Below are 14,292 nucleotides of genomic sequence, written 5' to 3' on the forward strand. Positions count from 1 at the left end.
CAGACTTGGTGGACATAAAAGACTTATTTTAAAAACACCAAAAAATCGTAATTCCAAACTTTTGGCCGTATGCATAAATACATAGCTTATATAATACAGCTTAGACTCTAAGTCAAGAAGGGTTGTGTAAGAACAGTGGATGCGTGTCATGATAGTGTTGTTCTGTCTTGCAGCTGCTGGCCAACATTGTGATCTACTTATGTGCCATCACAGTGGGCGTCATGTCGTATTACATGGCCGACCGCAAACACCGCAAGGCCTTTCTGGAGGCCCGGCAGTCGCTGGAGGTGAAGCTCAACCTGGAGGAGCAGAGTCAGCAGCAGGTGAGAGAAACATCACAAAACCAGGAGGAGCGTGGGAATGTTCTCCTGCTGAGCGGTCGGTTCCTCCGCTGGACATGCTCATCTGATGAGCTAAGCAGCATTTCCTGTTTTGCTTATTTGCAACAGCACAAATTCAGTTTTATTTCAATTAATCATGCAGCACTATTCCTGGTCGTATGATTCAGTCTCGTAAGCAAAAGTTCTGAGATATTTCACAAGGATAAAAGTTTTATATCTATAGTGTAGCGGTGTATGAAGGTTCTTCAACCCAAGCAGCCTTTTGTTGGTCAATGCAGCGAATTTGCATGAGAAACTTGAAGCTGTTAGAGAGTCGTATCACGCCGATGCCTCGGGGTGGACTGGAGGCAAAGCAAAGCCACTCGTGTGATCAGTTGTGAAATATGTTTGGGACTGAAATCCCCTTCTGTGAGTGGACATGTTCACAGGTTGCCATCTGGTGTATCAGTTCCTGGTTAAGGAACATATTTGACCAATACCTTTTCATATTTTTTTGTGTGTGTTTTTCCACCCTCAAGTTTCATCTGCATTTCCTTTAGCTTTGAATGTAATTGTTAGCCTGGGAAAACCCAGACAACTTCCGGCAAATTTAGATTTGCTCTGAAAGTTAGTCTGGCAAAGAGCTCATTCAAGCCCATTTCCAATCCGCCGAAATCGCGGCACCAATCAGAAGCGTTGGGGCGGGCTTTACACGATGACGACAGCGCTGGGATTTTGAAGCAGATTTTGTAGCCTACATTACAAAGATGGATGCCGCCGTCGAACATCACTCGTTCCAATCAGCTATCGCGTCTGTTTTAAGCGATTTGAATGTTTCCTTTTAGTTAAAAACCGAGCAAAGAACAACACTCGGAGATGTTTCTCCGCCGCTCTGCATACGTCATCTCCTTCATCGCTCTGATTGGGTTTAGGTCTATCCGCGACGTCCGCTGGTGACGCCCCTCTGGAAATGATTTGTCTATGACGCTTTGCCAGACCATAACTCAGTTACAACTGAGAATGCTCTGGTTTTAACCAGGCTGTGTAATTGTAGCTTTGTGGCTATTTTTGAAGCAATCAAAATAAGGTTTTGTGGCTTTTACTCCATGGGCCCTATCTTGCACCCGTCGCAAATGACTTTGTACACTGACACATGTATCATTCCTATTTTGCACCCGCACAAAGCGGGCTTTTCCCTCCACAGACGCACGTCGGTAAACTAGGAAAGGAACTTGCGCTCCCTGAGCGGGTCGGCGCAAAAAGGAGGCGTGTTTCGGCGCACACAATCCCTGGTGCTATTTTGCAGTTCCAGAGAATAATGGCGCGTTGCGCGTTGTTCATAATGCTATTTTAAGCGCGCATGCTTGGCCATAATGTAGCGGGTGCACAACGCGCATACACTTTGATTCTCTCATCAACACAGATGCAGATTTGCAAATCATACATTATAACAAGGAAAAATATTAACACATGAGGGAAATCATTGTGGTGTCCATGAAGATCTAAATCTAGCTTACACATTTACCCAAATTATTCAGGCTAATTGTAGTAATGACGGATCAGACCTGTTTGCCCAATAGTGGCAAGACACATATGTATATAAGGACATCTGACAAATTAGTTTGTCCGTCAAGAACCATGATAAAAAAACTCCCATCCCCATACAACGTCACTTCTCTGTCTTTCACTGCCCTGACAAGAACGTCGGTCTCCTCGGCTGTGAACCGCTCCTGGCGCGCGCCTGGTAAATCCGCCATAATAATAACAATCCGCCATGCAACATGCGCTCCTGCTCTTAAAGGGAATGTGAGATGACGCTCTGATTGGCTTATTTCACGTTACGCCCAAACCACACCTATGAATAATGAAGCTCTTTCAGACCAACCCCTTTTAAACTTGCGTTGGGCGCAAGAGTCATTGGCCCTGTCCCAAATGGCGCTCTTCATGCGGACTTTCGGTCACGTGGACTTAAATTGCGTGTGCTCGCCGAGTCTACGAGTCCGTAGGCCGTCCCATTTTAACGCTCTGAAGTGTGCTCAGCAGCGCCCCCTGTGTACCCTTGAAGCGGTCTTCCGCGAAGCCCTCATAGATGCAGGCTCCACACACTTTAACTACCCAGGAATCCTTGCGAAAGGCCAATCAGACGACGGATGGGAGGAGATTTCGCTCACGGACAATTGTTAACATGGCTGAGAAGAAAATATTTAAGTGTAATTATCATTACGGTTTTTATGACAAGTTTATACAAACATTATGATCATCGACCAGTGGTTGATGTCTCAAACATAGGCTAATAATAGCGAGCTGAATAATACGATCGCATTATGATTCATTAAATAAATAGAACAGAATGTCCGGGCTTTACTGAGTCATATGTAAACACAACAACAATAGGCCGCATATTTCCCCGAACCTGTAGCTCCTGTCCATAACAACAATCAGACCGTCTTCCTGTTTCCGGCGTGACGATCGAGTCTGTCCCAAAAATACCTCTCAATGCGCCCTCGCGGACTCGCGCTAAGGGCCCTATAGGTCTGCACTACATTACGTCACCGAAGTGTGGACTCCGAAATTGTGGACTCATTTATCCCGCCGGTAAAATAGCAACAGCGCCCAAGACCCGCCCACAAAGTTACTTGCGTTCCGCGCTTGATACTTGTGTTTCAGATCGTTAAAATAGGGCCCCATGTCTGTTTATACATTGTTTGAATTTTAGCGATTCCGATTGGATTACAAGTCTTATCAATTCCCAGTTTCGATTCCAACATGGTAAAAAATTAAGTCAAACTAACATTTAGATATTGAACATATTTATTCTGTCTTTTTGTTGGTCAATGCAGCGAATTTGCATGACAGACTTGAACCTGTTGCGAAATCTGCATGGGGAAATCTTCCGCGCTTCCTGATTGCGCGGATTGCTATTGAAATTACTAGATTTTGACAGTGATAATTCACCAAACAATGATAATAAATTTGTGAACGGACTTTTATTGTACTCAATGAAAAAAATGTTAAGCGTATTTTCGTATAAAATGTAATAACTTGATTTTGTTGATCAGCTGGTTTGTTTTCCTGTGATGTCATGTTATGTAGCCCCGCCCACAGTGAAATCTCATTGGCCTAAAATCCCACCCTACAAACCTGTATATTAATTAACGCTGCCTTCACATGCTATCGGAATTATCGTAAATACGAGTTTCCTAGTTAAAAATTGGACGAACGCCCTCTCAATTCGCATTTACGACTGGGAAGTTTGAGGATAATAATTTTGATACCCAAGTTCCCGAGATGGACGGGCCACAAACTTTAAACATGGCGGAGGGGAGAACGATTGTGGCCGTGACTGCTATTCTTTTTTCATTTTTTTCCATAACCGCTGCATCACTACATCATATGTCTTGTTGTTAAGTAGTGCATATTTCGTTATATGAACAGTCATTTGAAGCGTATTGTATGTATTATACACAGCAAAAATAGCCTGTATTTGACTGAAATTCCAGAATGGTGATCAAGCTGAGTATAAATACCGTGGGGAATGTTTCCCAATGAATGGGATGCCAAAATATCATTTTGGCTTTAATAAGAATTTCCCAATTAATAGGCAAGAATAAACCTGGTGTCCTCCATGGTTCCCGTTCTTTACAACAACGAAGCACTTGAATGCGACGAGCGCGTAATCACGACATCAGAAGTGAGACGTTGAAAATTTCCGATTGGACGTGAAGGCAGCATTAGCATCTGATATGTTCTGATTGGCTGCAACTGTGTGATGTCATAGTGGATTTTCAGTTTTTGTCTGGGCAGGAAATTGCTTCATGTATGTGTGTATCGATTCAGCAGTCAGTTCATCACTTACAGAGCAAACACTTCCTATTAGCGGAAAGTTGAGAAGGAAAATAGGTGCGTATATGTGAGAGAGAGAGAGAGAGAGAGAGCAAAACAGACCGATAAGAAGCATATGAGGAGAAACTCCCTGAATACTAATGGAGAAGCAGGGGCTGCTGGGATACGGGGTCTGCAAGCCAATCAAGGAGCATCCGGCTACAGCGGGTTACCATGGCGACCAACCTCCTGAGACAATGTCAGCTGTAATCACACTAGCGACTCCCTCCTCTTGATCCCTTCCAACCTTTATCTTCTTTTATTGTCACACTCTCGGGTGATTATACTGACCTGATATGTTGTCAGCTGCCTCCTCTGCTCATGTGTGTGTGTGTGTGTGTGTGTGTGTAGGAGTGGTAGAATGTGTTGGAGGAGAGCGGCAGTGTGTGGGTGGGTGGGTGTGTGTGTGTGTGTGCGCGCTAAAGGGCTCTGCGTTGTCCTGCTTGTCGTGTCAGAGTCGTATCACGCCGATGCCTCGGGGTGGACTGGAGGCAAAGCAAAGCCACTCGTGTGATCAGTTGTGAAATATGTTTGGGACTGAAATCCCCTTCTGTGAGTGGACATGTTCACAGGTTCCCATCTGGTGTATCAGTTCCTGGTCAAGGAACATATTTGACCAATACCTTTTTATATTTTTTTGTGTGTGTTTTTCCACCCTCCAGTTTCATCTGCATTTCCTTTAGCTTTGAACGTATAGGTTTGTCGCTTTTTTGAAGCAATCAAAATAAGGATTTATGGCTTTTACTCCATGTGTGTTTATACATTGTATGAATTTTAGCAATTCCAATTCTGCCTATGGATTACAATTCTTATCAATTCCCAGTTTCGATTCCAACATGGTAAAAAAGAAGTCAAACTAACATTTAGATTTTAATCAGCAGCCTAAAGAACAACTAACTAATAAACTAGACTAACTAATATAAATTTCAAACATTATTAAAGACAAGTATATGGTCAGTCATATAACAAGAACAATAAGCAAATTAGCAATAGCACAAATAAATACAAATCATTTGTGAAATCAAATGTAAAAGAACACTTCTTTTTAACCAATTTAAAAGATAATTGTGAGTTTTTATCTCAAAATCCAAAAAAAATTTATTAGATTTTTTTTCAAGAAGTCAGAATTGTGAGATAAAAAGTCACAATGACCTTTTTTTGTTATTGTGTCGGAAACAAGCTTCCATAGCTGAGTTTTTTTTTCATAAGTAAAATACAGATGAATCCTTATTAAAGTTATCAAGTTATTCAGTCAAGATCAGTGAGTGATCTTTTTCTTTTCTCTTGCTGTCAATTTAAGATCAAAGGCCCTGATCCAATATATCGACACATACGTTTTCTTTCTCAACTGTTTATGTACACTTAAAACATAACTGACTGTGTATAGGAGGATATTTTGACATCATTTTGTGTGTATTTTTGTCCATTCAAGTGCAAGAAGACGCGAAAGAGAACTCAATTCAAGACTCATGCACTAAATGAGAGGTGGCTTTTTGTGTCCAGCACAGAAAACAGCAAATGCAGAATTTAAAATCACATTAAAATGCACACACATCGATAAGTGGAATCGAAATTTTAATTTCATAACAAGTAATCGATTCTTGACCTTAAGTATCTGATTCCAGAATTGGAATCGATTTTAGATTCGAACCCTAGTCTGTTAGTTATGAGGTCATTAGTTGACTAAGCTTCTGTCAGGACCACTATCTTCAAATACGATTGACAGTTACCGTACAGTTTGGACTGGTGGTATGGTTCTGTTCTGGGCGAGAACTCCCTGCGCATCCATGTAGCCTAGCATGGATAAGAGCAGCAATAACCCTGCTTAGGGTAAACAGAACAGAACCAACATGAATGTATAGCAGATATCATTAATTAATTTTAATATACAACATAATTAGAGAATTTTAACTCTGATTCAAGGGGAATCAGAATGCCAAATGCTGACTGACGAGAGGAGGAGCTGGGGATGGAGGAGGGTAATTATCCCTTTAGAAACGCGATAGCTGCTGATAATACTGAAGGTGAAGGAGCTTAAATATGAATACAGTGATGGGCGTTGTATTCTTATAGGTAGATGTGGATCAGCTGAGTGTCAAGACTTTCGTTCATCTTCGGAACACAAATTAAGATATTTGTGATTAAATCTGAGAGCTGGATCACTCCTCCATAGGCTTCTAAGGGATCGAAACTGGCCGGCCAAAAAGTTATGAAAGACATCGTTAAAATAGTCCGAGTGACGACAGTGGCTCAATCTTAAGTTTATCAAGCGACAAAAATACTTTTTGTGCGCAAAAAAACAAACAAAAATAACGACTTTATTCAATTATTCATTTCCTTCTCTGTGGGCCGTGAGATTTCACGTAGTGAAACTGAGCAAAGCTTCTAGGTTGTATGTGATCTTACAGGGCCTGGGACAATGTACCTTATGTGCACAACTTGTGTGTATCAAGTCTGCAGATGCGCATGTACAGTAACAAATGCACAAGACAGTTATGTTCGTATAATCAGTCGATGTTCTTCCTCATACAGGAGCGTCTCCTGCTGTCCATCTTGCCCAAGCACATCGCAGACGAGATGCTTCAGGACATGAAGAAAGAAGCCAGTCAGAAAGAGATGCAGCAGTTCAACACGATGTACATGTATCGGCATGAGAATGTCAGGTGAGTTTGTTGCAGATTTTCAGTAAATGAGAGCAAAGCTTGATGCAGATTGTTACTAAAAGGAGCCTTTTACTGTATTTCTGTTGCAGTATTCTGTTCGCAGACATCGTGGGCTTCACACAGCTGTCCTCGTCCTGTAGTGCGCAGGAATTGGTTAAGTTGCTTAACGAATTGTTTGCCCGTTTCGACAAGCTAGCAGCTGTGAGTTTCTGTTATCTGTATGCATCCTTTTTTCATTATACGTTTAGTAAAGTTTACAAGATTAAATACTCTTTGGTGTTCACAGATTTTAACCTATTCATATGAAGTGCAACAGTAGAAATTAAAGTAATAAAAAAGTTTCCATAGAGAACCAGATTTTATGGCTTCTGTAGATGCCATAAATCAGACTGATTTCAACTTCGTCTAAAACAAATGTAAATCCTGAAGACATAAAACATTATAAATGACATAGTCTAGTCAAGTTTGGGGTTTGTAAGATTTTTTTAATTAATACTTTTATACAGCAAGGACACATTAAATTGATCAAAAGGCATTTATAATTTAACGAGATTTATATTGGACCACCGTTGTGAAGCAGATGGGGCTGAAGACCACAGTGGCTCTGGAAGGACAGAGAGAAAAAGCCCAGAGAGTTCAGATAAGATCACAGACACAGGTATGCGCAGAGAGTTCAGGGATGGCTAAAACGGCTATGACAAGGGACACAGAGAGTCCAAAAGCGACCTCCATGGCCATAACTGGGTGGACAGATGTTCATAGATGTTCATAGACAGCCTCTGTGGCCGTGACAGGGCAGGCAGAGGGTTCAGGAGGGGACGCAGCCGCCCCGGGAAGAGCTGTAGTGGTTGCCGATGCCTTGGAAGGAGCAGGGGAACTGTTGCGTCCCAAACTTGGGACCACTGGGCTTGGAAGCGCTGAGACCCCCGGACTTGGGACCACCGGACTTGAAAGCGCTGAGACCCCCTGACTTGAAACCACCGGACTTGGAAGCGCTGAGACCACCGGACTTGGGACCACCGGACTTGGAAGCACTGAGACCACCGGACTTGGGACCACCAGGATTGGAAGCGCTGAGACCACCGGACTTGAAACCACTGGACTTGGAAGCACTGAGACCACCGGACTTGGGACCACCGGGATTGGAAGCACTGAGACCGTCGGACTTGAAACCACCGGACTTGGAAGCACTGAGACCACCGGACTTGGGACCACCGGACTTGGAAGCACTGAGACCACCGGACTTAGAAGCGCTGAGACCACCGGACTTGGAAGCGCTGAGACCACCGGACTTGAAACCACCGGACATGGAAGCGCTGAGACCACCGGACTTGGGACCACCGGACTTGGAAGCGCTGAGACCACCGGACTTGGAAGCACTGAGACCACCGGAGTTGGAAGCGCTGAGACCACCGGACTTGGAAGCGCTGAGACAACCGGACTTGGAAGCGCTGAGACAACCGGACTTGGAAGCGCTGAGACAACCGGACTTGTAAGCGCTGAGACCACCGGACTTGGAAGCGCTGAGACCACCGGACTTGGAAGCGCTGAGACAACCGGACTTGGAAGCACTGAGACCACCGGACTTGGAAGCGCTGAGACCACCGGACTTGGAAGCGCTGAGACAACCGGACTTGGAAACGCTGAGAGCACTGGACTTGGAAGCACTGAGACCACCGGACTTGGAAGCACTGAGACCACCGGACTAGGAAGCGCTGAGACAACCGGACTTGGAAACGCTGAGACCACCGGACTTGGAAGCACTGAGACCACCGGACTTGGAAGCGCTGAGACAACCGGACTTGGAAGCACTGAGACCACCGGACTTGGAAGCGCTGAGACCACCGGACTTGGAAACGCTGAGACCACCGGACTTGGAAGCGCTGAGACAACCGGACTTGGAAGCACTGAGACCACCGGACTTGGAAGCGCTGAGACAACCGGACTTGGAAACGCTGAGACCACCGGACTTGGAAGCACTGAGACCACCGGACTTGGAAGCACTGAGACCACCGGACTTGGAAGCGCTGAGACAACCGGACTTGGAAGCGCTGAGACCACCGGACTAGGAAGCGCTGAGACAACCGGACTTGGAAGCACTGAGACCACCGGACTTGGAAGCACTGAGACCACCGGACTTGGAAGCGCTGAGACAACCGGACTTGGAAGCACTGAGACAACCGGACTTGGAAGCACTGAGACCACCGGACTTGGAAGCGCTGAGACAACCGGACTTGGAAACGCTGAGACCACTGGACTTGGAAGCACTGAGACCACCGGACTTGGAAGCACTGAGACCACCATTCTTGGAAGCGCTGAGACAACCGGACTTGGAAACGCTGAGACCACCGGACTTGGAAGCACTGAGACCACCGGACTTGGAAGCGCTGAGACAACCGGACTTGGAAGCGCTGAGACAACCGGACTTGGAAGCGCTGAGACCACCGGACTTGGAAGCGCTGAGACAACCGGACTTGGAAGCACTGAGACCACCGGACTTGGAAGCACTGAGACCACCGGACTTGGAAGCGCTGAGACAACCGGACTTGGAAGCACTGAGACAACCGGACTTGGAAGCACTGAGACCACCGGACTTGGAAGCGCTGAGACAACCGGACTTGGAAACGCTGAGACCACTGGACTTGGAAGCACTGAGACCACCGGACTTGGAAGCACTGAGACCACCATTCTTGGAAGCGCTGAGACAACCGGACTTGGAAACGCTGAGACCACCGGACTTGGAAGCACTGAGACCACCGGACTTGGAAGCGCTGAGACAACCGGACTTGGAAGCACTGAGACCACCGGACTTGGAAGCGCTGAGACAACCGGACTTGGAAGCGCTGAGACCACCGGACTTGGAAGCGCTGAGACAACCGGACTTGGAAGCACTGAGACCACCAGACTTGGAAGCGTTGGGACCACCAGACTCCAGACCACTGGTTCCTCCACCTCCCCCACGGTAAAAGGGGGAACCTTTCAACTGGAGGACGTACTCCAAGAACTCACACAGCAACCCTCGAGGACCATCACAGAGAAGTATTGATTGAAAATGGTTATTTATTCCAAGGCAATAGAAATCAATGAGGCCAAAGTCCAGGAGGTCAGTCAGATAAGCAATGTCCAAGAAGTCTCTAGTGTGGTCCTTAAGTGTACGTGTGCCTTCACGGAGCCGGATTCATCTTACTGCTGGAACCACATAGTCTGGTGTTCTGTGACGGGGCTTTTGTAACGAGGGAGTGTCGGATCCAAGTGCAATAGACATGTTTATTTAAATTAATTTGTTTTGAACAAGTGATTCGGATTTTGAAAAGCTTTGTTTATCCCATCACTACCAGATAAAGAACAAGAGAAACTCTGGGGTATAAATTCACAAGCTAACAGGTGTGGGAAATGAGTAGTTATGGTAACTAATAAGGGTAACTATGTAAACAAACAAGAGAGTAATAGAAACAATGGGTGCGTCTTAATATGCTATCTACTGTAGTTCAGTAGTCAGGGCAGTGAGTAGGGTTCCTCAAGCGCAAAATCCTACAGTGCACTAAAACATTCGCTCTCTAAAAAGACCCACAATGCACTCTGAAAACCAGGGAGCATCGATGCTCACTATGTTCCCTAAATGGAAGTTCTGAAGCGCAAAGTCACGTGAGCCAACTCACTACACAAAATGACACACGATAGATGTTTTTTTAGTTTTTTTTAAACAAACCATTATTTTATTATATTTCAGCATAAACATACAACACTAGACAGGGAGTTAACACAATCTAGCTAACATTTATATTTTAAACAGGGCTGAAATGTTGCACGTATATGTAACAAGCAAAGAATTTATCATAATGTAGCAGTAATCCTTACTGTCCTAACCAGTGCCTGAATTCATGTACACGATATGGATTCACCACCTAGGAAACTAGGGAGCTGATTGAGACGCACCCAAAGAAAAAATGAACTAATCACAGAAAGACAAACAGCAGGAACAATAGGACGATAGTCTCTATGAAGAAATTGATCAAAACTCCCTTAACCTAGGCAGCTGAAAAAGTGGACGTACACTGTTGCACTCTATTGACGCTTCATCGCCTATTGGTTGATCATTTTTTTGACCAGTAAAGCCTGAATAAATCTAAAGGTCGACTTTCTTTCCTCGTCAGAAATACCACCAGTTGAGGATCAAGATTCTCGGCGACTGCTATTACTGTATTTGTGGCCTTCCAGATTACCGCGATGACCATGCGGCCTGCTCCATCATGATGGGCTTGGCTATGGTTGAGGCCATTTCGTAAGTGATGCATAATCATTTAATTCGTGAACTGTTCATGAAGTGTCATCAGGATTGTTCATGGAAATTAGTGACTGGTTCATAACAATTATTTATAAATAGATTAAGTCGGGCGTGCTTGAATATGACAAGGTTTGACACGTTCATCTGGATTTCAGATATGTCCGAGAGAAGACGCAGACCGATGTGGACATGCGTGTCGGGGTGCATTCTGGGACAGTCTTGGGCGGGGTGCTCGGACAGAAGCGCTGGCAGTATGATGTGTGGTCTACTGATGTGACGGTGGCCAACAAGATGGAGGCAGGAGGAATACCAGGGTAAAGAGCTGCACCTTCACAAGTGCTAAAGCTTTTTTGTTTGCTTTTGGTTGAGAATGCTAGGGTCAATTCACTAGATTTGGCCATTTCATACGTTTTTACTGTAGGGCTGCACGATATCGGAAAAATAATCATTTGTTTTTCTGCAATGTACAGTAGTGGCCAAAAGTGATTAAACCATCAAAAGGCACAGCTAAATGAGACATTTATTGCAATAGGTTTATGTGAAGATTGTTTTAAATTCTAAAGCCTATTTAATTTTCAAATCGGTAGCTTTCAATTTTACTGTAATGTTGATTGTCTATAATTAGTTGCTAAAATTGAGGGGAAAAATCCATTTAATAGAGACATCAACATCAGTATTGGTAAGACTGATACTTCATTCATAGTGCTTAGTTAAATAAATATTTAAAACATACCCTCTTTATGTTGTTTCTACATCATTTTGGAGATTCAATGTGAATGTATTACAATATAAAAATATATCAAAAATGTATTAATTAGTTTTTAAATCGATTGTCAGCTCTTGTTTGGGAGTGAATATATATATATATAAAAATGTGTTTTACTCTTTACAAGAACCAACACAAACCATAAATTCAACAGTTAATAAAAAATCTCTTTCCACTTCAGTTTTCATAGGCCACATTCACACCGTTTCTGACCAATTCAATATAACTCTAAAATAATAGTTTTTATAATTTGATTGATATATTGTAATAATAACCTTGTGCCGTAAAAAAATTCATCAAATTAGTTTTATTTTACTGTAAAATTACAATATTTCCTAATTTTCAAATACGTATGTAAATGAACATAGTGCTTTCACTCTGAAACCAACAGCGCATTTATTTATTAGCTGGTAACCCATCAAAATAAAAGCTTGATGGTATACCGTTTGAAATGTAAGAAATTTAGACATAAAAATATTGTAATTTTACAGTAAAACAAAATTTATTTGATGAATATTATACAGCACAAGGTTATTATTACAATATATATATATATTTTTTTAATGCATTTAATAATTATCACAATCAAATCTTAATAATTATTATTATTTCAGAGTTATATTAAATTGCAGCGGTTCTGAGACACTGTATCATGAACTACACACGTGTAAATGACGCCCTTCACTCTGAAAAAACGGTAGCACATATATTTACTTAATTAAATCACAGCCTGTGTTTGATTGATTATATATCATGCAGCTCTTCATTCATGTGTGTATCCAGTGTAAATGCCCTCTGAGACACAGAGAAGACAGACGGCAGATCCGTCATTGCAAAAATGACTCAGACAAGTGTAAATGCATCTGGTTGTTCAAGCTAAACTTTAGTCCTCCCTAATTACGCCCACATACTGCAAACCAAACATGAGCGAACACTCATGGATACACACATCTGGATATATGCCAGATTATTAGACCCTTATCCGTCATCATCATCATCATCAGTAATACTCATTAACAATGAGACCCACCCTTGTGAAAGAGAAGTACGCTTAATTGTATTTAATGTGCACTTGTAGTGTACTGCAAATCTTTAAGTATTTTTTTTTTTTAAATCTGCAATAATTAATGAAATAAAAGGCCTCTTAAGTGTATTTAAAGGGAGTACACTTATATGACTGTTTCTTAACACACCTACCGGTAGTAATAATGTTAACTTTAGAGTATATTTTTAATCATTATGTTTTAATAATCTTTTGTCATGCTTCAAAGAAGTACACTTATTTTGATGTTGACTAACATACTAAAGCACATACTATACTATAAATACTTCTACTATACTAAAATACTAGTGTTATTTGATATTAGATCAATTTTAAGTGCACTAAATTAAAAGTTCATCTTTACAAATGTGTAATTACAAATATATTTAAATACATGACATACAGGTTTCAATAGAAATGACATTAAAGTACATTTTAGTTTCCCATAAATGCTTGCCAGTACATTCAGCAGTTCTCTTTAACCATATTTCGTAGACAATAATTATGAAATCACATATAAAGATGTACTAGTCCGACCTCAGTGAGCCAAAAAAGCACTCATAAGTTCAGCTAATTACATTTAAAAACATTACATTACAAGTACAGGTGAAACTCGAAACATTTGAATATCGTGCAAAAGTTCATTTATTTCAGTAATTCAACTTAAAGATGAAAATAATATATTATATAGACTCATTACATGCAAAGTGAGATATTTCAAGCCTTTATTTGTTATAATTGTGATGATTATGGCTTACAGCTTTTGAAAACCTTTTCTAATTTTGAATTTAGGGTAAATTAATCCATAATCATCAAAATTATAACAAATAAAGGCTTGAAATATCTCACTTTGCACGTAATGAGTCTATATAATATATTAGTTTCATCTTTAAGTTGAATTACTGAAATAAATGAACTTTTGCACGATATTAAAATTTTTCCAGTTTCACCTGTATATTCTTTTAAAGTCTCTTTTTATGTCTGTGTATTTTTCCATATAGTTACTAATATGTATGCTAAAGTGTACTTATTCTTCACAAGGGCATATGCTTAATGAAAATGCTTCCAGCTCAGCACTAAACCAGCACAGATACAGCTAGGTGAAAGTGGTTTGCGGGTGGTTAGTGACTCTTCTTGAGTTATTCAACAGATAATTTATAGATTGCTTACAGTAAGTGTTGTGTAATCAGTAAAAGAACGGGCAGTAGCGGACTCAGAAAACCAGTTATGCTTGAACTCAAATGTGTGTCTTGTAGGCGAGTGCACATCTCCCAGAATACCCTGGAGTGTCTGCACGGGGAGTTTGATGTGGAGCCAGGGAATGGCGGAGACCG

At 42.1% G+C, this 14,292-nt stretch overlaps 1 protein-coding gene across 2 annotated transcripts in view; it reads left to right on the top strand.

Moving 5' to 3' along the window:
• adcy3a (adenylate cyclase 3a) overlaps positions 1-14,292 on the top strand; it is a 55,154-nt gene that overhangs the window by 5,082 nt on the left and 35,780 nt on the right. For both annotated transcript variants that reach the window (XM_056263109.1, XM_056263111.1), the window contains exons 2-7: positions 174-323; positions 6,735-6,865; positions 6,955-7,066; positions 11,020-11,147; positions 11,306-11,464; positions 14,215-14,292. The exon at positions 14,215-14,292 is cut by the window's right edge and continues 88 nt beyond it. In XM_056263109.1, the coding sequence (XP_056119084.1) occupies positions 174-323; positions 6,735-6,865; positions 6,955-7,066; positions 11,020-11,147; positions 11,306-11,464; positions 14,215-14,292 (758 nt within the window). The remainder of the gene's footprint in view (positions 1-173; positions 324-6,734; positions 6,866-6,954; positions 7,067-11,019; positions 11,148-11,305; positions 11,465-14,214) is intronic.

Source organism: Rhinichthys klamathensis, unplaced genomic scaffold (genome assembly GCF_029890125.1).
Source record: "Rhinichthys klamathensis goyatoka isolate OS25496 unplaced genomic scaffold, OSU_Roscu_1.1 h1tg000198l_1, whole genome shotgun sequence".
Classification (NCBI taxonomy): Eukaryota; Metazoa; Chordata; class Actinopteri; order Cypriniformes; family Leuciscidae; genus Rhinichthys; species Rhinichthys klamathensis.